Consider the following 26,421-nt stretch of genomic DNA (forward strand, 5'->3'; position numbering starts at 1 on the left):
ATCAATTCAATCCACACCTGAGAAGCTTAAATTTTTTTTTTTTTTTTTTTTTTTTTTTTTGGAGGACAGCTACCAACAGAGTGAATTAATGTTGAACTTAAAGGTCATTAAAAGGTTCTTTAGTAAGGTGTGTCATAGCTGAATAGAAGTTACTAAACTGCAGAAGAAATTTTTTTTTTCAAACTGCTGTACATATTTTTCCAATGTGATTTTCTCTTAACTCTATGGGATTAGAGAGTATATTTTCTCTATATATTCTAATGTAAGTAGTGCAGTACTCTTGGAATTGAATAAATTTTAAATATTATTTTCAAATTTTTTTCAAACATTTGTCAGCTCTAGTTGATGGCTACAGTTGAAGAATAATGGATTGCTTTCAGCTTTGTGAATGGTGTTTTTCAGAAAGTGGATGTTAGAAGCATTGAAATTCAAATTGCAGGCTCCTCATAGCAAGAAGCACCTTTCTCTCAATGGGTTGTTTGTGTTTTGGGTTTTTTTAAGTAGCCCACTGTAATCTTTAATCCTGCAGAACAGGGATTCATTGCTGTGGACACAAAACTCAGGCACATTTGTATATTTATTATGTAAGTAAGGAGAATTTTAAAAGAAGCATATTCTTATAGTCTACTGTGTGAATAATGTTTGTATTACAAAAACAAAAGTAAGGAAGGATGTTTTACTTTCTTTACTGTCAGAGGCTTCTGTTAAGGAGAATGAGGTGGCTGGCTGAGGAAATATCCCAAACAGACTGTGAAAATGCTTACTTTTGCGTAGGACCTTCCTCTGTTTGTGCATGCTAATGCATTATCCTGGGACTTTGGGCGTCAAATGGCAGCTTCACCCACCTCAGAGCATTTCCCATATTGGCATTTACTATGCACTCTTCTTGCCAATTAGCTCTACCCTACGCAAGCCCCTTTATTGCTTTCAAAGTTCTTTTGCTAACTCAATTCTTCAGCCTCTGTTACACTGTGAAAGGCCCTGAAGGGCTGACATCTGTCTTTTGCCTGTGTGACTAAAACAGGATTTGTGCTAGAGAACCTTAACATGTGGCTTAAGTAAGAGAATATTCCATCAATAACCACTTTTTTCCATTTTGGTATTCTATTTTCAATCTCCATGGCTGAATCAGTGCTAAAGCTTTTACAAAATCTGCCTGGCAGTATAATTTATGATTAGACCTGAGGGGTGAAGGCTAGCTCAGCAGTGTATTTCACATAAACAAGTGCTTAGAGTTGTGGGAAAGGCAATTTCTCTGGCACACAGGCAGTGTAGGACATTTTCAAAGCCTAGACACAAGACAACGCAAAAGAATATCAAAGGAGGGAATATTTCATGCTCTGACTTGTAATTTTAATTGTTTTGGGGTTTTTGTTGTTCTCACATGCCAAGTTGGCAGCAAAAGCTTGCTATTCTTTTACCTGCGTTTTGAGGATCTTGTATAATGCATCTAAATCCAGCTTCCTGAAAAGAAATGCTTGCTTTTGGACTGTCTGAATTCTTTTAGGAAGAGAAACTACTTTTTTGTCTCAGCAGCGTGGTGTAGTAAGTGGTTTAAACCCAAATCCATGTCAGATACTTTTTTGACAGGTTTGAAATCTAAAAAATGGCTGACTGTGCTCCTTCCTATAAAGTATTCTGGGGAGTGGGTTGAACAGGTTAAATCCAGGTTTTTCAGGATCGACTGTAAACTCTCACAAAACTTTCAAATCTATATTCAGTATTGTTAGATTAGGTGTAAAACCTATTTTGTCAGTAATGAGTACATTCATTTTCCCCATGAAGAATAGGAATACTTGGTTGTCTGATTGTCCTGGACAATTCTCAAGATAAGCATGGACCAAAAGGAACATTCTGCTAAGTTTATGTGTCCTTCCCTCTCTGACCTCTAATTTTTTTTGTTGAAATATGTTGCTGGAGGTTATTTCCTTAGAATTTCAATTCTTGAATCAAACTTCTGGGCATCTGATTTAGAATATGGTAGGACTTCCAAACTACCCAGGAAATATTATCACAATAGCAAAATCTTGTCATGACAAAATGCATCTGCTAATGAGTAATTAGTACTGAAAATAAACAGCAGTTGAACTGAATACATCATTACCCATGTGGAACTGGAACCATATGATGAACACATTTTAAATCTCTATTTTGTCCAAATCGGCCATGAAATATCTACTTCAGACTCTTGAACTGAAGTAATTTTTTCTTATCCTTTTACTTCTCCATCTAACACTTTCAAAGGACTTTGTTTTCAGCTCACATTAACACAATGGGGTTTTAGGTTGAAAATACCTGGGAAACTTAGTTCAAATGTTTTACCAAAAAATTTTGAGTTTTGTCTCACATAGATTTTTATTGTGTGTTTCACAACTGAGTCCATAAATAAATTTGCACAGTCTGCAATTTAATCAAGTCTAATCTTTCCCCAGCACTCACAGGAACTGCCAGTGATACAAACATTTAGGAATTCTAATTGTATATACAGTGTTACCTAAATCCTTTCATCTCTCTCAGAGAAATTCTTTCCTGTCTGTTACCTGGAAACCAAATTACTGAAGTTCGTATCTGCTGTTCCTGAAGAGAAAAAGGAAAATGTAATTTTTTTTTTTTAAACTACAATTTTATTAGTGCACTTCTTATTAATTGATGGGAACTGAGTCTTGTTGCTTTCTTTACTGTGTGTACCTATAGATATCTTACAGATGTACCTTATTTTTCTATGTGATACACACTTGCAACATTTTTAAACTAAATATTTATTGCAATTGGAGTGTTTAATATATACGTTAACACTGATTACCGATTATGTAAAACTCTGCAAGGACACATTTGGTGTTCAGGATTAGTATACCCAACTCACATGAGTGAGTGTAAAGGTGTTTTCAATTAAGCATGTAATATTAAAGGTACTCAGCACCCGACAGTCTAGAAAGAGATGGAGTTTCTCAAAAAGTGCATTCCATCTCTGAGGAGCTCAGAGAAACCTTCACCAAAGGCCTCCTGTCATTAATCCTATGCTGGGAAGTCATATCTGATGTTCTGATTTCAAAAGCATCTTGCAATAAAATCAATATATTGAAGATAAGAACAACAGTCTGGAACAAAGTGGATTGCTGGAACTGGATAAGTAAACCAACTGGAAGCCCATTCTTTGAGAGCTTACTTGGACAGTGTGTGCATATTTAGTTTTTTTAATGTGCATCTGTAGCTGTAGTTTCTAACTGTTGAGCTCCCATGAGGAAATGAGCTCTGAGACAGGACTTGGAGGATAGTCATGGTAGATGAGGTCAGGAAAAGACCTCAGGCCAAAAAAGCCCTGAACGCAGCACAAGAGGAATGTGATGCAATAATCTTTGATTCTTGCTGCAGACTGCTCAGTGTGTGGTGGGGTTTTTGTTGCTTTTCCTTTTTTTCCCAAGTACACAAGTCTAACCTGTCAGCTGGTGTGATGAATGGTGCTAGTCTGTTGCTGGAGAGTGGTGTGGCAAGCCCTTCCCTGCTTCAGGACACTTCATGCTGTAGATCTGTGATGCAGACCCAGCTCTGTCCAGAAGGACTGTGGGGCAGGGAGAGGCGACAGCCAGACTTGTCTCTCTGTGAAATAAGGAGTGACCTGCAGGGACTCATTTGGAAAGCTGAGTTGTGCACGTCTTTCTGCATTCTCAGGATAATCAGCAGCTTCACGATTACAATTAGCATCCTTGCTCCAAGCCCATGGCATGAAGAAAGCTGTTCTCCCCAGGTCTCTCTGAAACTTTGGGGGGTTTTGCCTAGCACTCTCCGAGGGGTGTTTTGGGGACCACAGGCTTCTTGTGTGACTCCGGCTGCTCACAGCAGCCCAGCTGCTCAGTGTCAGAGCCAAACAAAGGCTGGACTGTTCAGTGCAGGGGCAGATGTGCTGCTTCTCAGGCCACACGCTGCAACACTTTTCAAACACAAGCGTTGCAGCTGGGAGCTGGATCACCCTATCCCTTTTTTGAGGTGGGTTTAAATGCTTATTTATTTATTTACTTAAACTGCAAGGATTGCCAGAATTTGGCATTATGGTGGGGTTCGCAGGCTGTTGTGAATGAAAAAATAGGAAGAGAACTCTTCAAAACTTTGTCTGGAGTGTAGTGTTTGAGAATGGGTGTAGTTGTAATGTCGAGTAAAGGAGGAAGAACTTTCAGTGGAAACAGAAGAATTATTTTTCTAGTTTTAATCTTGAAGTGGATGGGCTGCCCCTGGATACAATTGGACCAGTGTGATTGAACTACAGAAAAATAGGAGTGATTGCATAAAACTATATTGTTTTCCAACCAATAGATACAAGCTAAACAATAAATATGAGATCTTTGTGGATAATATACTGCACACCAGCCTATGAGTCACTGAAGCATTGCTAAAGTGAAATCATTCCAGCATGTGACTTGACTTGTGACTGTGAATGAAGAAATATCAATAGTTTTGACATGTTTTCTGAAAGAAGCTTCTTTTTCTAGGGGCCCCAATCAGTGGGGAGATGTAAGCAATTGTTATGTCACACTATAACTTTTGTAATAATGTCCTTCAACTTGTGATGGTGAAGGCCTTTATCTGAAAAGAAGTGGGAGGTCTTGGTCTTGCTTTCATCCCTGCTGCTCCCTGGGGTGTGGTCATGCCGCCTTCCTACTGCCAGCTGGGGTGCTTTTCATCTTCACTAGGAGCCAGTTCTGCTTGCTCACTGGGAAAATGCCTGTGTGCTTCCCTCCTGGTTTTCTTTCCTACCCTTCTCTTCCGGATTAACTTTTTGCTGGGCTGTCAGATTCAGTCACCTCATGGAGGAATCCAGTGGCTACCACAATGGTAAAGAGAAGAAGGAAAATATTTCAGGGAATGGGAAGAAAAGGATGATGTTTGGTCTCCTGCTAGGCTAGCTTCACTGTAGCATCTAAGTTCACTCTTCGCAATGTATATGTGGACATTGTAAAGTACTGATTCAGAACAAGGAACAAGGGAGCTTTAAGAATGCTGTCATGAAGAGTTTTAAAATGTAAGGAAATGCCAGACTTGAGGGTACTTGGTGCAAAATAAATTCTGTACCCTTCTAGGTGCTTTCCATCTGTTACTGTTAACACCCATTTGCTATCACTGAGTAAGCTGGTTGGGGTGCCTCCTGGAGAGACCTTACCTGTTTTGTGTATCAGCAAATTCTGTCTCTCTGAACCAGACTGTCAATCTTCTTCCAGCTCACTTCATTCCTTCAGCCCACCCAGTCTCCAGATGTGGTGTGGCTGTTGTTATTTTTTGTGTGTGTGCTTGGTGTGTTCTTTTTTTGGGATTAGTTTGTAAAGTTCTTTCACTGTTACTTTCTAAAGCATCCCCCCAGCATGGCCCTTTGCATAGCTCAGCCACTGGCAGGAGAGGGAAAAGCACTCTCTGTCTTCAGCTTTGATTTCATCCCTGATCTGACATGGTGCACAGCTGATTGAAATCACATATTGTCCCCTAGGGAGGGTGACTGCTCTGCTAGTCTGGTCAGGACTCCAGCTTGACAGAAAGGTATGCAAAGTGAGGATGCAGACTATGGCGATTCAAGTCACTGGGCAAACTTATGAAAGGCTTCCAGCTGCCAAATCAGGGTAGATGTGCACCCCTCTGTGTCATGAACCATCTGATGGACTAGAAGATTTTATCCACTCTTACGAAGTTTTTTTTCTTGAAGAAAAGGTCACCAAAAGCTTTTAATGCTGAAAAATGTATCTTCTTTTTCTAGAACATATAAATTGTTTGGCTGAAACTTGTGCAAAAAAATTCAGCCTCAGGCAGGCATCTGCTGTGGAAAGTCTCAGCCCAAACTGCTATTTTGGCAAAGTTGTAAGCAATGAAAATACATTTTAAGAGTGGAAAGTGTTGAACAATCTCTGTACTAAGGCAGAACTTACATTTTGGTGGATAAAGGGAACCTGTGATGGAGTTTGAGGCTGAACTGCAACAACTTTCATTCCCCTTTCCTGTAAGGGGATGCCCTTACCCCACTTGAAATTCTCTAACAAGCAACTGCATCAATTGAACATTTTTCTAACACTTACATTGTTACTTTATGCAGCCTTAGCTGTTACCAAAGGGAATGTGGAGAAGCTCTGAGCTAACGTATCTAAAACTTGAGAAAAAAGTAACCTTGGATTGTGATGGCATACAAAGGTTTTCTTGCAGGTTCCTGCAGCGCAGTGCAAATGTCGTCAGGAAGCCAAGCAGTAGATTTTGTTACAGGACCTAGTTTTATAATTAGTTCTGGATCATTTTGAGCGTATGCATCACCTGGGCTGGAAGTTACTGCAAACCCCCTTGGGTGTCTTGCATCTGCATCCCAGAGGAGGTGTTCAAGAAACACAGCAACTGCCCTGCACATCCTGTTTTGATTTGGTTGATTTATTGTCCTGTAATTTATAGACTGGCCATGTGAAGGGCATGAATCTCGAGTTTGACTGATTGCACTGTAAAAGAAGGCTCTTTTCAGTTCACCCTGAAATTCTTACCACATTTCTGTCCAGCCATTCAAGCTTGCCCCAGCCACAGCTGCTTTCATAGCTCTTGCTGAAACTTGAAACTGGAAGAAAGGTAGAGAAAATCGTTATACAGATTTTTTTGGTGGTAAGCCTACCCAGAATTTTTTCTGTTCTATTATGTTTTCTTATGGCTCTATTTAGTACTGCAGTTATTTTTACAACTACCCTAATAGGCTTCTGTTTTGTGTTTAAGGTCAAAATTGTTTGTTGGACAAAACATTAATCTATGAAGGGTTTATGCACTGATTGTGAACTAGAACTCTATTTCTAGGGTCCTAGTTATATCACTTCAGTTAATATCATATCTAGTACTTTATATGAATTCAGGCTTCTTGTATCTTCCCTCCCATCACATTTTTAAGACCTCTGGCTATTCTTGTTGCTGTCCTCTGATCTCTTTTGTCATGTCTACATATTTTGCTGAAATGTAAATCAAAAAGCTGGATGCATTGAAAGTGCGTGTAATCACCACTTTCTGTGTTTTGGTAGGAGTACTAACACATCTTTGAATTAGAACATTCTGGTTTTGCTTTTGTCATCTTGTCATTCTTTTGGCTGCTACTCAGTTGTGACCCGTTTCACATTTACTTCCTTTTCTATAGTACTGCTAGCTGTTCTTCAGTCTGTACTTATATACCTAACTTCTCTTTCTTGCTGTGTGCCCTGATTGAATGTTGTCTTTTTTGATTTCATGCTACTTTATGTTGTACTTTCAGGAAATAACTAAGTAGAGTTCTGCTGTGTCTGTTCCAATTGTTTTTAAAAAATAAAAACGTCATTCACCATCCCCTTTCTGACAGGGAGAAAATGGAACAGTTTTGATGTAGGGTTCATTCTGATCCCATCCCCCTGCCAGACCCCCCTTGCCCCACTCCCACCCCCCTCTTTTTTTTCCATTGGCAGAAAAATTCCAGATCTCTCTTTCTGCAATTCTCTGGACATCTGAGCACATACATACATTCTTGAGATATAGCAAAAGATTATCTCCTTCTCATGTACTATTTCTATCTGAGAAAGCAGCATAGCTCTTTCAAAGTGCATCAGTATCCTATGAGCCCTTTTCCGTATCCTCAGTTAATCTCATTGGTGTTAGTTAATTCATAGCCCTTGATATACACCAAGGCTTCAAGTTCATTGTGTTTATGATATGCAGTCACTATAGGCAGATCCAATTACTGACTTCTATTTCAATAAATTAAATTCCTCTACATGAATGCCTCTTGAATTTCTCTACTAAAGATCATGCCTGCCATACAGTGAAAGGTTGTAAGGGTTACCTTTGATGTAATCAGTTTTAGCTTACTCTGTTTTTTTAATTGTCTTTTTGAAATGCAGTTTTGGAAAGCCCCTAATTGTTTGTATTTTTTGATAGCTGCTTGGTGGACTTAGTGTAAACTACTGTCTGAGCTCACAATATGGCAACACAGCACAAGAGTTTTTTTGACATAGGTAGTCTTCTAGCGTTAACAGTGTATGTAGGCAATGTGAATATGATGTAAGCATGGGTTTTAACTGTGAAGAGAAAGAGCAAGCAGCCCTGCTTTTTGGAGAGGGTTGGTGCTCAGCCGTGTTGGCTTCAAAACACTGAAGTCAGGATGTGTCAGATATGCATTCATTCTCAACTAAGTTTCTCCATTACCTGTTTTCTTTAAGAAGCTGTTTCCCAGTGATTTCACATTGCATGTTTATTCTTCTGAACTTTTAAAAGGTCACTCATCATTTCAAGGGCTCTCTCCGATGATTAGTAATGCGAGTCTCACTTCCTGAATACCAGCCGATCTAAGTGAAAACATAGTAACTGAGTCACTTTGTTATTTTGTTTCCAGGATTACAGTTGTAGATACCTGTTAAGTGTCCAAAGAAGCTTTTATTCCTGTGGTCAAATAGCGAGGCAGGCCTCATGGAAGTGATGAGTTCATAAACTGTTGGCAATTAAGTTAAAAATTTTTAATTAATCTGAATATTTACAACATCCTGTGAAGTCTTTCTCTGCAGGAGAAAAAAAAAAAATCTATGCAAACATATTTACCATTTTAAAAGTTTTGCTGTAGTCGAGAAGTCTGATATGTCTACAGCCTTGGTGTTGTGTATTACTTTCTTCTGGGAACTGAATTCAGACAATGTCACTAACCAGAGGGATTTGTGTCTTAATATTCTGGTGGGTACATGAAAGCATTTTACCAGTTCAAAGATCAGTATCATAGTCTGTATTTGTTTTGTGTTTAAGTCACTTTTTTTTAACTAGGAGCTAAATAATATTACACATGAATATATCTATATATCTGGAGAATATATCTAACAATTTTTTTCAAAGTAAAACCAAATACACAACCCCATCACTCCACCTCAGAAAGCATTGCCTGAATTTTGTTGTTGGAAACAAATGGGCCTCAATTTCTTGCTTTCATGGCAGGGGGAAAAAGTGGGTGGGATGTATTCTTCTTTTTCTGTCTAGCTTTTACAGAACATCAGTTTGACAGCATCCATAACACTTTATGTGTATTGGAATAACAGTTTCTCCCTGAGAAACTGTGGTGGAGCATGACTTTGAATTAATTTTGATGTGTTTTAGTATTGTCAGACTTAAAAATCTGTTCTATGCTTAATTTTATCAAATTAGACATGCATATTTTTTTAAAACTATGTTCTTTGTATGCTACCTCACTTCATCAACCAAGGTATAGTATATTCTTACAATCACATGCTTTTCAAAAATGTGCAGTATCCCCAGTTTTTCACTATTAATGCAAACACAACTTACATCTACCAAGACAGAGATGGAGAAAAGGCAAATTGATGTTTTCTCTGTTAATTGTTTGCATCCTTCATTTGTCTTATAAAGGAATTGCTTGTTCATGCACGGTAAGTGTACATAAGTACACTGCCAACAAACCCAAATGAATGCTTTTTTCCTCTGCTGTCTTAGAAAGCAGATGAGGAAATGGACAAGTCATCATTATTTTTCTCAGTGCAGTGCTGCTAGACGCTTGTTTTTGGATGGTTTCAAAACCAAGCTTAGGGTAATTCCAGCTTTCTGAGCACTATTAGTATTTGCTCATCATGATCTTCAGGGCATGACTCTGCAGAGTGAAGGGAAACTTCTGTTAACCCTAGCAGCTCTTGAAAGCTATGATCCCTCAGTTACAGGACTTTCAATGGTAGCTTTAGGAAACTGGATTATTTGAACTTTGATTGCGGGATGATGTATCCAGATTTAGCATAACGCAAGTTATCTTCAGCAGCGTTCTTCTGTGCATTTTTTCATTGTATTTTCAGGAGGCAAAATATAATTTAAATTGCACAGAGGGATCACTGCCTGCTTGAAGACCCTTCTTGGTCTTCTCCTCCCAAAGAAATAGTATTTTAAACTTTGGCGTTTAACATGTCATTCTAAAGAAGCAGTCCATTAAAAGGTTAGACTTACTTCCATAATCTCATGTTCCTCATGATTTTAAGGGAGTTGCTTATAAGAGTTCATAGGTTTCCCGTTTCGTGGTCTTAGTTGAGTAAGGGTTGATTCTTTTACCCTCCAGCACTACATTCTTCAATATTGAAATGTTACTGCTGTTTGATAAATTTCAGTCTTTTATATTAAACTTCTTATTACAACTTCCCCAAGAGTTTTTAAAGGTTAAGCAGTGACTGACCATTCTTTTGCACACATGTAAATTATCTGCCATTCTTTTACAGCTTCTTATAAAATTCAGCATCACTTTTCCTAGGTCATCATTTAACATTTGTATTACAAGACTTCTGGTAACGTCACTTTTTGTGCTGGTGAGTGCTGAAAAGAATCTGTAAGATGCTAGGACACCTTTTTGTGTCAGACCTTCCCCAGCTCAGGCAGACTTTATTTTTGCTCCAGTGTTGTCAAGATGTGGTGGTGCTGCTGAGCTGGCCTGCTGGGTTTTCTTGGGGAATGGCACGGGCTTTCTGAGTTGGCTGTAAGCAGCGAGAGTCTTGGAGTATGAACGAGCTATCAGTCTCCACACAGGCACAGTAGAATGTCCAACTTTCCTATTGTTCCTCTTCATATTGTAGCACACTGTTATTGTCTCTGATTACAGTAAAACTGCACTGACCTTCCCTTATGCATGCAGCTTTCCTGTACAGGTTATTGTAACAGCCTGTGTTTTCATTCCCATAGTGTGCTTTGTTCCACCATGCTCTTCCTCTCACCAGCTGGTTCCTATTTATTTATTTTCTTTTAAACTGTATTTGCATAAAGAAATGGATGTTTTACTGTTGCTTTGCTTCCTCACCACTTGCAACTGCTCCAGATTTATTTTTAGTATTTCACCTTATCTCTTCCTTGCATTTGCTTGTGGTTTAAGTACTTTCTGCTTATTGTTTCTTTTTATAGCTTCCTGTGAAAAAAAAAAACCCTTAAACAAAAATATGAGTTTGAAAACAAGGGAGAGGATTGTTTTATTAGGTATGACTGTGACCAGCATACTAATTTTACATTTCAGACACACACATCTGATCTAACCTAGCCTGTCATGTTTGTTTGTTTGACAACAAACCAACCAACTAGACCATTTGTATATGATCTTGTTGTAACAGGTCATAAAAAAGCCAAAATTTGGTACACAGAAGTTTTTCCACATTTGGGGAAAGGAGCTATGTGCATTTTTGTTCTTTCAGCATATTTTATTGCAGTTTCTACTGTTTAAAGCCCTCTTGCATACAAGACAGTGTCTGTGGAATACAGAGGATTGGGGTGTGCCCATCCTGCAAGTGGTATTTGGTTGCAGTGCAGTGCTACTGTACAATTTCTGCAGTTTCTTATTTCAGCCTGCAGCTGGGAGACAAGCTACTGAGCATATTCTAGGTAAAAGGACTAAGACTCTTGAGAATTTTTCTGATAATTTGTTAAACACCCTGCAGTGAATACTGATGCTCTTCTTTTGTAACTCTCTGTATTTTGTAAAAGCATTGGAGAGTTCAATACCGCTACAAGGTCACACTGCCAAGGTCATGATCATGATGAGCAAATACAAATACTGCTTATAGGGCAGGAATCGCCCTAAGTTTGGTTTTGAAACTGTACAAAAATAAGTAATATTAATAAACACCATACTAAGAAAGAAGAATAAAAAATGATAACTTTGCCATCTAATATCTTCTGCTTTCTGTGTTCCCTTTCACTAAATAGGATAGCAGATTTTGATTGTAGTAAAAAAGGAACAAAGTAGTTCTTTCCTTTTTTTGGAAAAAACATGCACAGTAAACAAATGTGAGTGTTCTTGAAGCCAATGACACACACCTTGAACACAGAGGAACACAACTGCCACCATTTGTGGCATCTCCTGCACCAATTTGTCTCTTCCAGTCCAGAGAAAATGGAATTTTCTGTGAATTTTGGTGAAAGATAAGCAATTTTTTCTTATGCTCTATCCAGAATTACCCAGACAGCATTGTAAAATAATGCTGCAAAACAGGCATCACCTGCTGTGCAGATGACACCAGCAACAAAGCCAGTGGTGACAGCTTCACCATCAAAGACTGGTACATGCTGAGTTTTTCCAAACAGAAAGGCAAGCAGCTGATGTGGATCTCAGCCCTACGAGAACCTGCAAGGGCACAGAGCACAAATTGCAGATGTGAGAAGACAGCCTGGTGCCAGGAGGCTGCTGCAGCACTGCTGGCAGCTCTGACCTGGCTGTGCACATGTACCAACTGGCCTTTGGGCGCATCCCCAGGACCATCTGCTTGAAGAGCCTCTCACTTCTGTCTTACAACAAAGCCTTCTTTCTAGGAGAGCTACTGAGGAATCTAGATTTTGCAACAGCAGTTACATCATCTCAAGCAAATTGGTATTTTCACAGCTCAATTCAGATGAGATCATTACCCAAATGATGAGTCAGTCCCGTTAAATCTTTTGTTCTGGCTGTGCTGCAAATAGACCAGGCTGCACCAAAAAGCTTTGAGAGCTTTTTTCTGTTACTCCTGCCATTGTGAAAGCTCAGGGAAAAAGTGATCACACAAGCAAGGACTCAGACGCTTCATTCAGCCTTGTTGAGTTTTGGTTTTTACCTTGGTAATTTCTGGTTTACCCTAGTAAAGTGAATGCAGTGTACACCAACCAGTGTATTCTTGGAATTTATCCTATGCAAAACACCAGATGAATGAATTAAATTGTAAAAGGTAAACAATATCCCAAAAGAAACAATCCCTTATTTTTACTAAAGATGGCATTCACTGAACACAGATTAATGAATTTTATTTCCTGTTTCCTGTAGAATTGTATTCTCTGACATAAAGATAAAAAGGGGAGCCTGTTGTGCCATTTTGGCACAAGAGATGACAAGCTGATGATCTGCAAGTGTTGTAGACACTGCTCATCCAACGGTGCTTGGAGACTTGCAGGGCACTGGATGTGCATTGAAGCTGGTTTTCTTCCTGTTTGATTTATTCAGTGGATTATGGAATTTGTTACAGTTTTAGGTTTTTTTCTTAGAGCTGTGAGATGATAACTTTTGAAGTTTACCTTTAATGTAAGTATTTTTACTGGTTAACTATAAATAAAATAAGAATTTTATCATCCTTAATCTTTTATCTGTCCAAATAGATAAATCTCCTGATTTGACTTTTATTCGGGAAGAGTGTAGTTATTTCATAAGGATATAATGTTTCCAAGATTTTTTGTTACATATATATATATATACACACACAAGAGAAAACTTCAGCTGTGTCAGATAGCAAAGCAAGATTTTACACATTGTTGGAGATCTGAAGTTTAACAATGGGTAGCAGTCATTGGAAAACATTTCAGTACATTAGGCAATGCTTCACTAGAAAAAAACTTCAAAAATTCCCCCCCAGCCTGTTTTATAGATTATAGTGTTGGTCTTTCTGCCTGCATGTTTTTGTCGTCTCTATGTTTAAGTAGTCTATTTTGATTTGTTTTCTTTATTTTCTCTCCCTTGATGCTTTGGACATGTCATAACTCTGTTGCTCAAAAGTGAGAGAACATTGGGCTAAGCAACTTGGAAAAAAACCAAGCAAACCAAAAACCAGAGAAAATATGGTTTGTTCAATATTCTGGTTTGGCTAAAATGGTTTTGCTTATTTGATTGCATTATCTGAACTTTTAATTCTGCAATCTTAACATAACCAAATAGACAAACACTGGCAAAAGAGTATGTCCTGTTCACCTGAGATAAAAGTAAATACTCAAGTAGGAAGTTTGTTCCAGGTTGGGGATTCTGAGTAAAATTCTGATAAGTTTAAGTGCATGTCTAGTCTGAATGACCATATTTTTTTTCAACTTTTTACGTGCTATTAATGATTTATTCAAATTTAATTATTTTTGCCTCTGATAAAATAAGTTTGTTTTTAGGAGAGCATTTATTAGGAAACAGAAGATAAAATTTACCATTTGCAACCATTTGTTTTGAAGAACCAGTTAATGCTAGTAATAGTCATTATCAACATACAGAATGCAGTGAGTGCACTGTTTAGAATTGGTTTGAAACAGCAGTTTCCATGATGGACAGTTAATGAAGCTGTTTCTTGTACCATACTTTTAATTTCGTCATGAAGTTCTATGCTTACATAGAACTTGAAGTGCTACAAGGAGATCTAATAGATAATGTTATATGTAAAGATAATTTTCAGAATTCAGTTAAACGTTTGAAACTTACAGAGCAGACGGATTTCCATAACGCTTGTAGTACGCAGGGACTTTTTTCTTAGTGATAGCTATCTGTCTATGCCTTGGGAGATCTTCAGATATGCAGGTTTGATTTTGATTCATTTGCATTTCCCAATGGGAAAGACATAATGAAGAACTTTCCACCTTTTGGCAACAGTACAATCCGACGTCACCCTCCCACTAGTCTGTAGACTGCATTTGCTTTCAAAAGCATTAATGTTGCTGAAAACTGAAAGCAACTAACCAACCCAATACATAAAAAGGTGGTCTGCTGTGAAGGAGACCCCTACAACCTAGTGGGACCTGTGAATATCTGTAGCTTCATCCTCTTCAATGAGGTACATATGTGGGAAATCATCCCCTAAAGATGTTACAAGTAAATTTATGTTCTTCTCTGAAGTACAAGTGGGAAAAGCTAGTCATAGAGGTAAGTGTGTTTCTTTGGAGGTGAATTTCTTTGCAACTATTGTGCAATGTTGCTGTGGGAATTGCCTATTTCAGCAGTGAATACTGTAGGAAAAAATCACAGTTTAACTAAGCCATTTCTCAGTGAGCAGAAAATCAAAGTCACTATTGGAAATGTGACCATGTCCATGGTCCGCCTTTGTGGAGAAGGAAAAGTACATCAGCATGTGGTGTGTCAGGGCTAGAAATTCAAAGTGACACAGGAATAGCTGAGGTTTGTGTTCAAAGGATGACAAGAAAAGTGTTTGGCACGGTGCGTGACTCTGCAGAGTATATTAAATCCACAAAGTTTTAGGGTTTCTAGTGGCAGCATTTAGGTTCAGTTCCCAGTATTGCTGCAGATTTTGTTACATGAGTGAGGAACATCTCATCCGGAGGACTGGGATGGTTATTTATACCTTCTTCCTTTTGTTTTACCTGTGTATTTATATGGCAGTAAGGTGGATCATTACCAGACCTATATGCATATCCCCACACAGGTCCAGTTTTAGTTTGCACCATTAAGTGCTTCTGTGACACAAACCACATGATATCAGAGACAGAGGCATCACAGCATTTTCAGAGAAAGTCAAGCCGAGAAAGATGCACTTTTTTCCCCCTCTACAAACATTCATTTTCGTGGTTGTACACATTTTAAGGACAGAAAAGGACTGTTAACATTATCTAGTCTAGCAAGTCAAATTGAAATAAAACAAGCCAGAATTTTGCACATGGCTCAGCTTCTTGCAGTATCTCCAATCTTGGCTTTAGAATTAAACCCAGTTGCTGAAATAAATCATCTGTTTATTTTTGCTTCTTGCTCTAAAATGGGGTTTCCAGAATTTCAGTTATTAGTCTAGATTTTTCCAAGCTCTTTGCAGTGAGCTTCCATTTTAGAGATCCCAACTGAACACAACATTCCTGTAATTATTGATAAATGAAATATGCAGTACTGAAAATATTTCAGTTCTTCTCTCTTTGGCCACAGTCAAGAGGTTATCCATTAATAACAACTAAAGCTCATATTCAGCAGATGTGCACACAGATATGCCAGTTTCTGAGTACATTGCCTTTTCCTGGATAAGGGGTTTCTCGTGCACTCTTTTCAAGTTTACTATTATATGTGGTGCCTAGATACTTCAGACATCCTTGCCAGTATAGAAACATGGCAACTCTGATCCATGACAACCCTTTTCAGTTACTTGAGCTACCACTGGTTCTCCTCAGTTCAAGTACAATGAAAAGTCACAGTAAGGGTGTTCCTGTAATGTACACAAGTTTTATGCATTACTGTGCTGAGCTGCTTGTCTGTATTGATTATTTCTGAAGAATGTTTTACTTTCAGTTTGCATTAAGAAGAAGAAAAATGATTACATACATTTTGAGACAAGAAAGGTTCTCCATCTCAACACTCACTGGTATCATAGCAGGTAGCTTGCTGTGCAAAGATCCTGTTATGCCAAAAGTTTGTTCTTTCCTTGCTGTGTGAGTGTTACACATCATGAACCTGGGAGCAGTCGATACCTGTGAGGTGTCTTTCTCTTTAGTGGCATTCTGGAAGGACTGACGTACAAGATTGTTTACAGGCATTTGCAGTGAGTAACAGTGCAAACACCTCTGGGTCCTTCCGTTCTCAAAGGTCAGTCCTCGGGTCTACAGCCTCAGATGTTGTCTCAGCTGAAGAATGACCCACCCCTGGCTGTTCAGACAGGCTGCAGAGCCATAACCTTTGTGGTTGCTCTGCTAACAGAGCCACAAATGTGAAAGGAGGTACTGCAATGGCTTCCTTTGGGGAATTAACTGAAGTGATGTTTTCCTTTATTCAAGGAACCAAGGCTGTTTGCAGGGCTGTCTGCTTTGGCAAGGGCAAATGAAGAGCCCAATATGGTATCCCATGTTGGCCTAACTTCAATAGGCACATCCCATAGGTCCTTTCTCTTAAGCTTGTTTGTCTAAAACAGCTTCTCTTCCCTCCAGTTTGAGAGGCTGTTCCTTCCTAAACAATCCTCAGATCTTTGATCTGCTGTGTTTGTTAGGCTTTTCCTGAGCTAGTATTGTCTTTTTAGTAAGCAATTCCCTAGTTTGCTGAGAAGTGTCACAACTGAGTCATTCTTTCCTTTCCTGCCTGTTTTTCTCACTAGTCTCATATTACACAATAACCAACATATTAGTATAATAAATATCTTTATACAATATTAATAAATTATTAAGAGTAGTTCCAAATCTGTCACAATGAACTCATGGGAGTGAACTGTTTTTTACAACAAGCACAGATTCCAAGTGTTTTTGTTCTGATGCTCTAGCTTATGCATACACTATTAAATATTTAAATAGCCATAGTCTGGCTCCCTTTTAAAGTAAAAATCCTTTATATAAAAATAGCAAGGATTTGTTACTACCAAATATTAGTAGTTCCTTCCTTCTGACTTCCCATTTTCCTCCTAACCTCCTTTTTTTTTCTGATCAGACTCCTTTAGAAGCTGTAGTTAGGAGTTGTAAGAAGTAATCACAACACAATGAATATTTGAGTCTGCTTGACAGGTGTGATAATGTAGGTAACCAAAAAAGGGGGCTTCAGCTGAGACTTTTGAAGATTAAGACTTCAGTGAGCTAGTGAGAAATCAAAGTAGGAAAGGAAACTCATGATTCTGCTCCCAGTTGGTAAATTCCTGAGCAGTTAGACTATCACTAATTGTAGCCAAGATTGCTCCCTTAGTGATGATTTTTGATGTGATGTGTAGTTTTCTCCTGAGAAGCAACAATAGAAATACTACACATTAGCTTTTCTTAACATTGTAGGCTTTAATAAATTTTGGAATTACAGAGGATTTCAAGTAAATTTTCAAAACACAATGTAATGGCTGCAGAGTTAAGGAATTTTGTAAGTCAATAAATACAGAGCAATGGAACAAATCTCCAGCTTGAGAGGTTGTGGTTCAGAGGCAATGATGGAAATCTGAGTTAGCTTGATCCCTTCTTAGTGGGGGCGGGCAATAAGCAAAGTTTTGTCTGGATAAGGAAAGAGGGAAATGAATTCTGTGTTTAAACCTCCCCTGCAGTTGGTCTGAAAATTTGGAAACTTTCATTGTTGTAGTGATTTCTCAGTGATGTATTGACCCCATTAAAGTCAGTGGGAGTTTTGCCATGGCTTTTAATGAGGTCAGAAAAAGAATAGTACATTTCAACTCCTCTTTTTTTAAAAGTTGGAAAGAAGTTTTATATTTGTTTCTTTTACAGTGATGTATTCTAGAAACAAATCCACCTGTAATTAGATGGCATACTCCACATCATTTGCAAGATGGAATGGGATAAACATCATGTCTAGCTTCAGGAGACCAACAGTCACTGTCAGAATTCTTTTATTTTGTTCTATATATTTATTTTTCACTTATTGTTGTACATAATATTTGGGCACATGAGGGATAGTTTAATTTAAATTTTACATCTACATTCCTTTGGTAGGGAGAGGCTGAAGTAAACAGGGCAGTTCAAAGGACAGACAAGGAAATAGAAATTTGATTAGCATACTTCGGTGAGTTTTGGCTACTTTGAAAAATATTTTAGTTTTCCATTTCACATCTTACATTGTGCCAGCAGGAACATCATCATAAGTCTACATTCCTTCCATTACCAGTGAAATTAATCTGCTTAGTCTGATGTGTTTTCAACCACCTGCCACAATAATGCACTCATTAATATACCCGTGCAGGTTTAGAATGGTCAAATATTCATGAGATATGCAAATATTCACTCTAATTCAAAAGTGGAGACTTATCAAAACTTTGCTCTTTGTTCTTCAACTAAAAAGGTCTGCTCTGGAATGTTGTTTAGGTAGGCAATAATTTGATGAAAATACGTAGGTCAATGGAGAATCCTTTGCTTATTCTCTGCTATTTGTCTGAAGTTGTGCAACCACTTCAGCTTTAAAGAACCTTCTCCTGTTTTGTTATCTGACACTGAGTGTTTTTGATGACTTGGAAATGTGTTATATTTAAAAAAACAAAGGAAAGACACAATGAAGTGTCCTTCCCTCTTTTTGGTCCAGGTGCTTCCTGTGGTGAGTATACAGTGCTTATCAGAAACCAGTGCCAGCAGAGCCCCTTGTGGTCTGCACAGAGAGCCTGCACCAAACTTTTTGGGACAGCTGGTCTTTCCTTAAGTACTAATCCTTGTCCCTGTTCTCTTGTGACAGAGGAATGTGATGATTGTACCTTTTCTTACGTTTGCAAGTCACCTCTAATTGTGTGGGGTAGAAATGCAGAGGTGCACCTTTCTATCTCCTGAGAAATGCTGCTTGGTATCCACTCCACTACTTTGAAGACTGATTGGATGTTGGCAGAAACCTGCCATCTCCTCCTGAACAGCAGTTCCTGTAAGAATGGTGAGAGGACCAAGTGGGAGGAGAATTTTATTTACCAACATTTATCACTTATCCAGGAAATGAACCATATCTAGTGCTCATACCACACAGTCTTAAGTGCCGTCCCTCTTACCTCAGTGGTTTGATGGCTGCCTCATTCTGCCAGGCAGGGTGAGCTCACAATTGAATAGTTTGCTTGTCCAATAACACCTAAGGATGGAAGCTTCTTAAAGTGGGAGCTCCTGTCAACCTGAGTGGGGGTCAGCTTGAGGTAATTGAGTCTTAGTGTGTGAGCCTCTTTCTGTTTGTTTTAAATAGTGGGTCAACACCAACACAAATAGGAGCCACTTCCACTCTCATAGTTCAAAGCATATTGAGAGAGTTTATAACTGCTAATGAACAACATTCCAGAGAAAGCAGTACCCAAGCTTCCAAGATTCGCACATTTTGGGTTATGAGATGCTCAAGCTTGTGTATTGTAAACAAGGTTTAGAAACTCCTCCATGTAGTTGTACTTTGGACCCTAACAAACTTTAGAAGAAAATGTCTAACTGTGCTTGGATTTATTTTATAAACTGGGATGGCTTCAGCAGTCTGTGTGGCCTTCCATTCAGCTGTTTGCTTAAGCCAAGCCAAAAGCCACTTATCTAAAGATGATTTATTCTCACTCTTGAGCTGACAGAACTGGGCTGGAAAGGGCAAAAGCTGAATCATAAGCCGCTGACTTTAGTCAAATCATAAGGGGAGCATGAAGGACTGGTCATAACATTGTTCTGCAAGGTACTTGTGGTGCTCTTGTACACTGCTTGTGGGATACCTTTTTAAAATAAACAGCTGTGGTATGTGATTGACTCAGATTTGAACTTTGCAGCTGTTCTTTTCTATCTGGCTGGTATGCCAAAGCAAAACCCTGCAGCTCAACATCTTTAAAATCAAAACCTTAATTCAAATATTATAATTTGGATCAGCTTCTCACTTTCTGGTTTTGGCAGTAAGCAAAATGGAGGCAATTTTGTTTCTTTATCTAGTTCAGAAAAATAGATGTTGTTTATATACTTTGAATATAGACGTACTGTGTAGTAAAAGGCAACAGTTGAGTAGTCCTAGCTAGAGATGTGAAAGTATGACTGGAGGCAGTGTATCTGGCTGTCAAAATTGAATCTGAAGAGAAAGAAAGTTTTAGCAATGTTTCACGTTGGTTTGATTTGTTAGATTAAAACAGCCAAAAGAATTTTGCGTTTGAGAACTCTTATTCTCTTTGGATGTTTTGAGGATCTGATGTTTTCGTTGACATCTGTTCACCATGTTAGACATCACTTAATGCAGTGAGCATGAGCAGGGTTCTGGTAGCCAGGTAAATGAAGCTGAAGGTTTAGTTTTGACCCATCCAAGAGCTGTGCTGTCGAGACAAGGAATGTGGATTAAATGGTGGGCCAGAATGGCACTGCCAAGACCCTCGTGCTGCCATGGTGTGTGGCTCAAATGAGCACTTGCTGTGCAGGGCTGTTTCCAAGCATGGATGGCCTCCTTCCGCACCAGTGTTGTTGAATGTAACAGTAAAAATAGGGGGAGGCCCAAATGAGTACGGGGTGAGGCTACTTTTTGTAATCTGCTTCTTCAGCGAGAATTACTTTGGATGAGTTAATACCAAAAGATTTTTGGGTTAAAGAACCACTGTGTATTTTGAATTTGGGTTGTCAAAGCAAATATTTTGACAGTTGGTCAGAAGTGGATACTGAGTGGCATGCCGTGAAGAACATACGGTTCTGTCATGGAAAAAACTTGTTGAGGGATGGGAAACTGGGAGGAGGAATAAACAGCTAGTTTTCAGCCTTGCAAGGGCCTGGTTTGAGTTTCTGCTGAGCAAAAATAATAAAAAAAAAAGCAGGGGGTGAGCAGAGAGAAGCTTCATGAAGCACAGTTGTTTAGCACAGCCTATAGCTGGAAAGGCTTCCATGTATGGCACAGACATATTGTTGGAGCTGCATGAGAGATGGTTAGGTTCATTGCGAAAGCCACAGAGGGGAGGAGGTTGTTGGAAGGAGAAGAGGGAAGAGGTTCTTGGGGAGAAAAGGTTAACTACATAAATGTGACTGAACTGGAACTTGTCTTCAGTACTTAATCGACAATCTTTCTTCACTAAGTCTCAGAAAGAAATGCCTCTGCCCCTCCTCTGGGCTCACCATCCTACTGTATATGTTTTTGTCTGCCTGACAAAAAGGACTTGTAGGTGAATGGTACTCTCATTTCAGCACCTCACTAGTGCAACAAAAAGCTTATGCAGAAGTTCTCCCGTGGATAAGGGTACATTGGCATGTGTATTGGCTCTTGGTATGTTTTGCACCAGAATAAAGCACTCGTTACCTCAGAAAAGCTGAATTGTACAGATTTTATTCAAAACTAGAGTATTTTCAGTTGAGCTGTAGTTCTCAATGACATCTACTACCTAACTTTTAGATGCTGCAAAGTTTCCCTTAGCTGCACAACAGGGAAGTGAACTCCTGAGATTTGACATGACCTCCATGTCAGCTTAGACCGGCTATTTTGCTCATGCAGTGACTTTTCTGGAGATACTGTCTTAAAATCTTCCTGTGATTTATTGTGCTTACATTTCAGTTGGGAAAGAACCCCATGGTCTTTTCTTCTAGTACAGCATCACATGTTTGTTATCAGTGATACGTTTTTATGGCTGCCAGTGTTCATCTAGAATTTCCACCTACCTAAGTAAATACGAACTTTGTTTTCATCTGTGTTCCATAAACGGTGTTTTATATTCAGCAGTACAGAGTCAGCAGTAACAGCCATTATGGGTGTTCAGCTCTTATGTCCCTTCCACCTCACTGAAAAGCCTTGAATTACAAAGATGAGGAGTTCATATGGGTGCAATTCTTGCATAAAAATACAGATTTGAGAGCTTTTTGGAGCATCTTTCAGAAAAATAAAGGTATTTTCAATTAAATTCTCTTTAATCACATAGATGACATCAGAAGAATGTAGATTTGTAGTGGACATTTCCTACATTCCAATCATTATTTAAAGTGGAACTACTGGGCAAATTAAGTTTCTTTGGCAGGCTGACACTTCAGCTCTCTGTTATTACAAAGGGTGTATTCAAGTCATTAGTACATCAGGTTGCTTGAAAACTTAATGCTCACTGTCCTCCCGCCCCCCCCAAAAAAAGGAAATTAGTGGAACTGTTTTCCCAGTATGACTAAAAGCCCTTTTTTAAGGCAATGCCAAAACGCTGAACTACAGGAGACAAATTCTGTTATTGCCACATCAGCTTTAAGCCTCTTACACCGAAAGAATCTGCAGATCTAGGTGATTCACTACAACTAGTACAGGGGGGAGTAGAAATTGCTGGATGAAATGTTGAATGTGTGAAGCTGTGTGTGTGTGTTTCATTTTGCATTCAGTGGGACTAATACTTAACCACCCAACTCAGAACTCCTAAGAAATTAAATACCAACTCCATGACAAATCTAAAAACAATAGTGGAGATTACTCTTTTTCTGGCTTCTGGTGACTGCAGCAGCCCAGCAGTGAGGTCCAGATCTGGTTCTTGACTCTTGCCTCCAGTTCAATGTCAGTATTTGGGGTTTTGTGAAGAAGACTTGGAAGTGCTACATTTTCATCATGGAGGGGGTAACATGAGGGCATTTCCTGCTCCCACTCTGCCTTCAGGCAACACAGTTTCAGTTCAAGAGCAGAGGCGTGTGCAATGACCTGTTTGTTATTTTGAGGCCAATATTTGGATAGGAGTTGGAAGTATAGTGATCTCTGCCTCTTGTACTAAGATAAGTGTAACTCTGGGAATGTCATCAGCCACTGTTGAAAGGCACTGCTATGGCTTGGGGAAAGCCCTGGGGAGCATTTTGCTGCAGTCAACAGGGCTGTGGAAGAGGGGAATTGAGGGGAGTTAGGAAGCTCAAGGCTGACCAGCAACCCCTCTCACTGCGGCTTTTGGCCACTTGGCAGTCGCTTTTCCACAGATTCCTGTTTACAATGGCATAAGTCACCAGAAGCTGCCAGTGTTGGATGAGTTCAGGATGCAGTTCATGATGAGGTGTGTGACATACTTGCAGGCAGATTGTTTTCCTGAAACACTGGTGCAAACCTTGATCCCACACCCAGGGAGGCACCACTCCTCGCAAAATCCAGGCTTCAAAGGGGTCACCACATCACAGGGTGAGCTGTCTGCAACTGTAATCTTGTTCACCTCCTCTTGAGGCGGGGTTGGCTAAGGTGCAGTCAGCAGAAACCCGGAAGGTTGGAACAAGGTTTCTTCGTTGCCCCTTGCACCTAGGTGCCCACAGCATGTGGAGCTGTCTTCAGCCTCCGTCCCAAAGGCGGGCTGTGCTGCCTCCCCAAAGTGAAGGCAGGAGCTGCACATCTGTGAAACTGCTTAAACGTGTCCAAACATTTTGCTGGGTGACTGCCAGCACCCTTGGTAATTTGGACCAGAAGAAGATGATGGGGGTGTGGTGGTAGGAGTGGGTGGGACCGCTGGGTGTGTTACTCAGACCTTTGCTCACAAAGTGTTTGACAAACAGCCACCGTGGGATAGGGCACAGCAGATACTGTAAGTATTGGCAGTGGGGGGAGATTAATGACTCCCCTGTAACAAATCAGGGAGGTTTCCAGCAGGCTCTGTTTGACCAGCCCTTGTTAGAGCTTTGTATGTTGATGTAAATCTGCACCAGATCTTGGTTTGTTGTGGGGATGGAAATGACTTTTTTCTTACTGCTGATGTGTTTTCTCTTTTCTTGTAGGTGTGTGATGTCGAACAGTGGGCAGTCCTTGTAGCCACCCCCACCAGCCAGCAGTGTCATGTGCCAGTATGAATATTAAGAAAGAAAAGCATACTTCATAGCTCATCATCCCCAAAAGAAAAAAGGAGGAACTAAACAGAGAGAACAAATGATTGCACTGCTTTCAAAACTTGGGGCTGTTCACTTTTTCTCCTGAGAAGCTTCATCTCAGCCTTTGTGAGAGAGTTGAGTAAATAGAGCAGCCACAGTGATTTTCTTAGGGTCCTTTTTTCCTTTTTTAATTTAATTTTTTCTCTCTTGTGCCTGGATTTTAAGAGTACTGCACTGATCACAAGCCCTGGACATCAATATGTGTCATGTCATTGTAACGTGTCGGTCGATGCTGTGGACTCTCCTGAGTATCGTGGTGGCTTTTGCAGAGCTCATTGCCTTCATGAGTGCAGACTGGCTGATTGGCAAAGCAAAGCCTTCAAGCTCTGAGGATGTGGACAACAGAACGGGGGGGTCGCAGGAGCCCTACCACCCAACACTGGGCATCTACGGGCGCTGCACCAGGATCTCCCACATGCAGTTCTCTAGACGAGACACACTTTGTGGTCCTTACGCTGAAAACTTCAGTGAGATTGCCAGTGGGTTCTGGCAGGCAACTGCTATTTTCCTAGCCATGGGAATCATGATTCTCTGCACCGTGGCATTTGTGTCTGTCTTTACTATGTGTGTGCAGAGTATTATGAAGAAAAGCATTTTTAATGTCTGTGGGCTACTACAAGGGATTGCAGGTATGTGCACTTTGAGAGCAACTAAAATTTTTATTTTGGGGGTAATTCAGATGAAGAAATACAACAATTCTGGCCTGCCTGCAGGCAGACTGCATTAGGCAGACCCAAAGCAGTTCTATATGCTGGTGTTTATTCAAACGTAACTGAAATTTATAGCTACACAGTGTGTAATACATTGACATTGGCAGCAGAATTGCAGCCTGATGTGTGCCAAAATGAACTGACCAGCATTGCTTTTGTTTGCTGTTCATTTTTTTCCTCTGTTTGAGTTTCTTTCAGTTACAAAAGCTTCTCTCCTTTGCTACCAGCAGAGAACAAAGTTAATACTCATATTTAAGGCAGTCTATCTCCCTCTCAATACTTTAGTAATTTTTCCATGGACTGAAGGCAGTTCCCTCAGTGTCTCAGAGGCTTCACAACTGTGGTGAGAGTAAATACCACCCCAGGGCTAAGAACTGGTTGAAGTTACACACCCAGTTCCTCCAGCATTTCATGCTAAGCAGCCTCGTTCAAAGCTGTGAGTTTAACAAGTGATACCTTGAGATAAACCTTCCCTTTAGCCAGCTTATTGTTCAGCTGCAGTTACACAGCCCAGTGAGCTTGTCTTTTCACTATCCAAGGGTCAGCTGTGCTTTGCCTGAAAAGATGATTTTGTTCTAGAGATTTGGTGTTTCTGCTTAAACCCGTAGATTTTACAGAGATTAAATGATTTAGTAAACCAACCCTGAACAGCCTTAGTTAGAGAAATATTCATTTTTCTGTACTTGCCAGTGAGCTATGGGGAAAACCTGTCTTATACACAGGTTTTCATCTTTTGTGCTCTCTGTGTTTGTGGTCATCTGGAGGAGGAGAGTGATCTTTTGCCCTGCCTCTGGCAGCCCTCAGAGACCTGTGAGGAGGGAGGGAATCAGCAGGGCCACCTCCTCTTTCTCTCTTGGTGGTGCTCTTAAGCAGATGGTTTCAATTCACAAAATTATTTAAATACAACAAAAATTAGGTTTTAACTTGTTTTGCTCTAAATATGAATCCAGCTTTCCCCCTTCTCACCTCCACTGAGGTGGTCAAACATCTCTGTGATGGCTATACCTAAACAGGAGATGTAATGATAGATACTCAGACCTTTATCTGAAGCTGGATGGTTTCATTTGCTTAGTTGAGACCTAACATAATCTTATTCTAAATACGCATGGGAAAGTAGGTGAAAACTGACTTTACTGCCTGCTGCAACCCCCTAGAGCCAGCGTTACATGCCAGGGACTGGCTGATGCTGGCTCCTGAAGCACTACCTCGGTGGCTCTCACCATTGTCTACTCCATTTGTCTTCAGTATAGAAGTGTAACACTTATTTCATGTCACCCACAATGTGAGGTTTGTGCTTCTGGAGCAGAATTAGGTCCCTAGATTGGCTAAAGATGCTTCTGTTCATATGATGGCATACAATTAGCATGTCAGGGTCCTTTAGATGAACATGACAGGTTTTGCTGTAGTCACTCCTGGTATACAGAATTTGCCAGAAGCAGTGTGACAAGGCAGCAGCTTGGCAGTGCAGATTAAGTCAGGGGAAGTTGTTAGTTTGTGGCTTTCTTACTCTATACTTCAGAAATAATCCATGAGTATTTTTCCAGGAGATGCACTTACTGCTTGTTTTCTTTTGAAAGGGTATTTGTATGGGAGAGATTGCTTAGCAGCATAAATAGATCTTCGGCATGTCAGGTTTGGGTCTTTTGAAAAGATAACTTTACTTACAACTCGGATACCATCTCCAAATACCTAGTCTATCACCTAGGATTAGCAGGTAGTAGGTACTGGTGTCTTAGAATAGCATTCTGGAGACCATGCTTTTGTTAGAAAATACATGGTAAGACCGTTTTATGTT

General features: G+C 39.7%; 1 protein-coding gene across 6 annotated transcripts in view; it reads left to right on the forward strand.

Annotated features, from left to right (window-relative positions):
- LHFPL2 (LHFPL tetraspan subfamily member 2) overlaps positions 1–26,421 on the forward strand; it is a 121,005-nt gene that overhangs the window by 78,921 nt on the left and 15,663 nt on the right. For 4 of the 6 annotated variants that reach the window (XM_042028873.1, XM_042028874.1, XM_042028875.1 and 1 more), the window contains one exon: positions 23,767–24,545. In XM_042028873.1, coding sequence (XP_041884807.1) covers positions 24,116–24,545 — 430 coding nt within the window. In that variant the 5' untranslated portion in view covers positions 23,767–24,115. Of the gene's footprint in view, positions 1–3,169; positions 3,985–23,552; positions 23,577–23,766; positions 24,546–26,421 lie in introns of those variants that run through there. The other 2 variants (XM_042028872.1, XM_042028877.1) reach the window with 2 other exon arrangements.

This window comes from Corvus kubaryi, unplaced genomic scaffold, assembly GCF_017639235.1.
Source record: "Corvus kubaryi isolate FWS band 111438036 unplaced genomic scaffold, C.kubaryi_AGA036_p1.0 37308, whole genome shotgun sequence".
Taxonomy (NCBI): domain Eukaryota; kingdom Metazoa; phylum Chordata; class Aves; order Passeriformes; family Corvidae; genus Corvus; species Corvus kubaryi.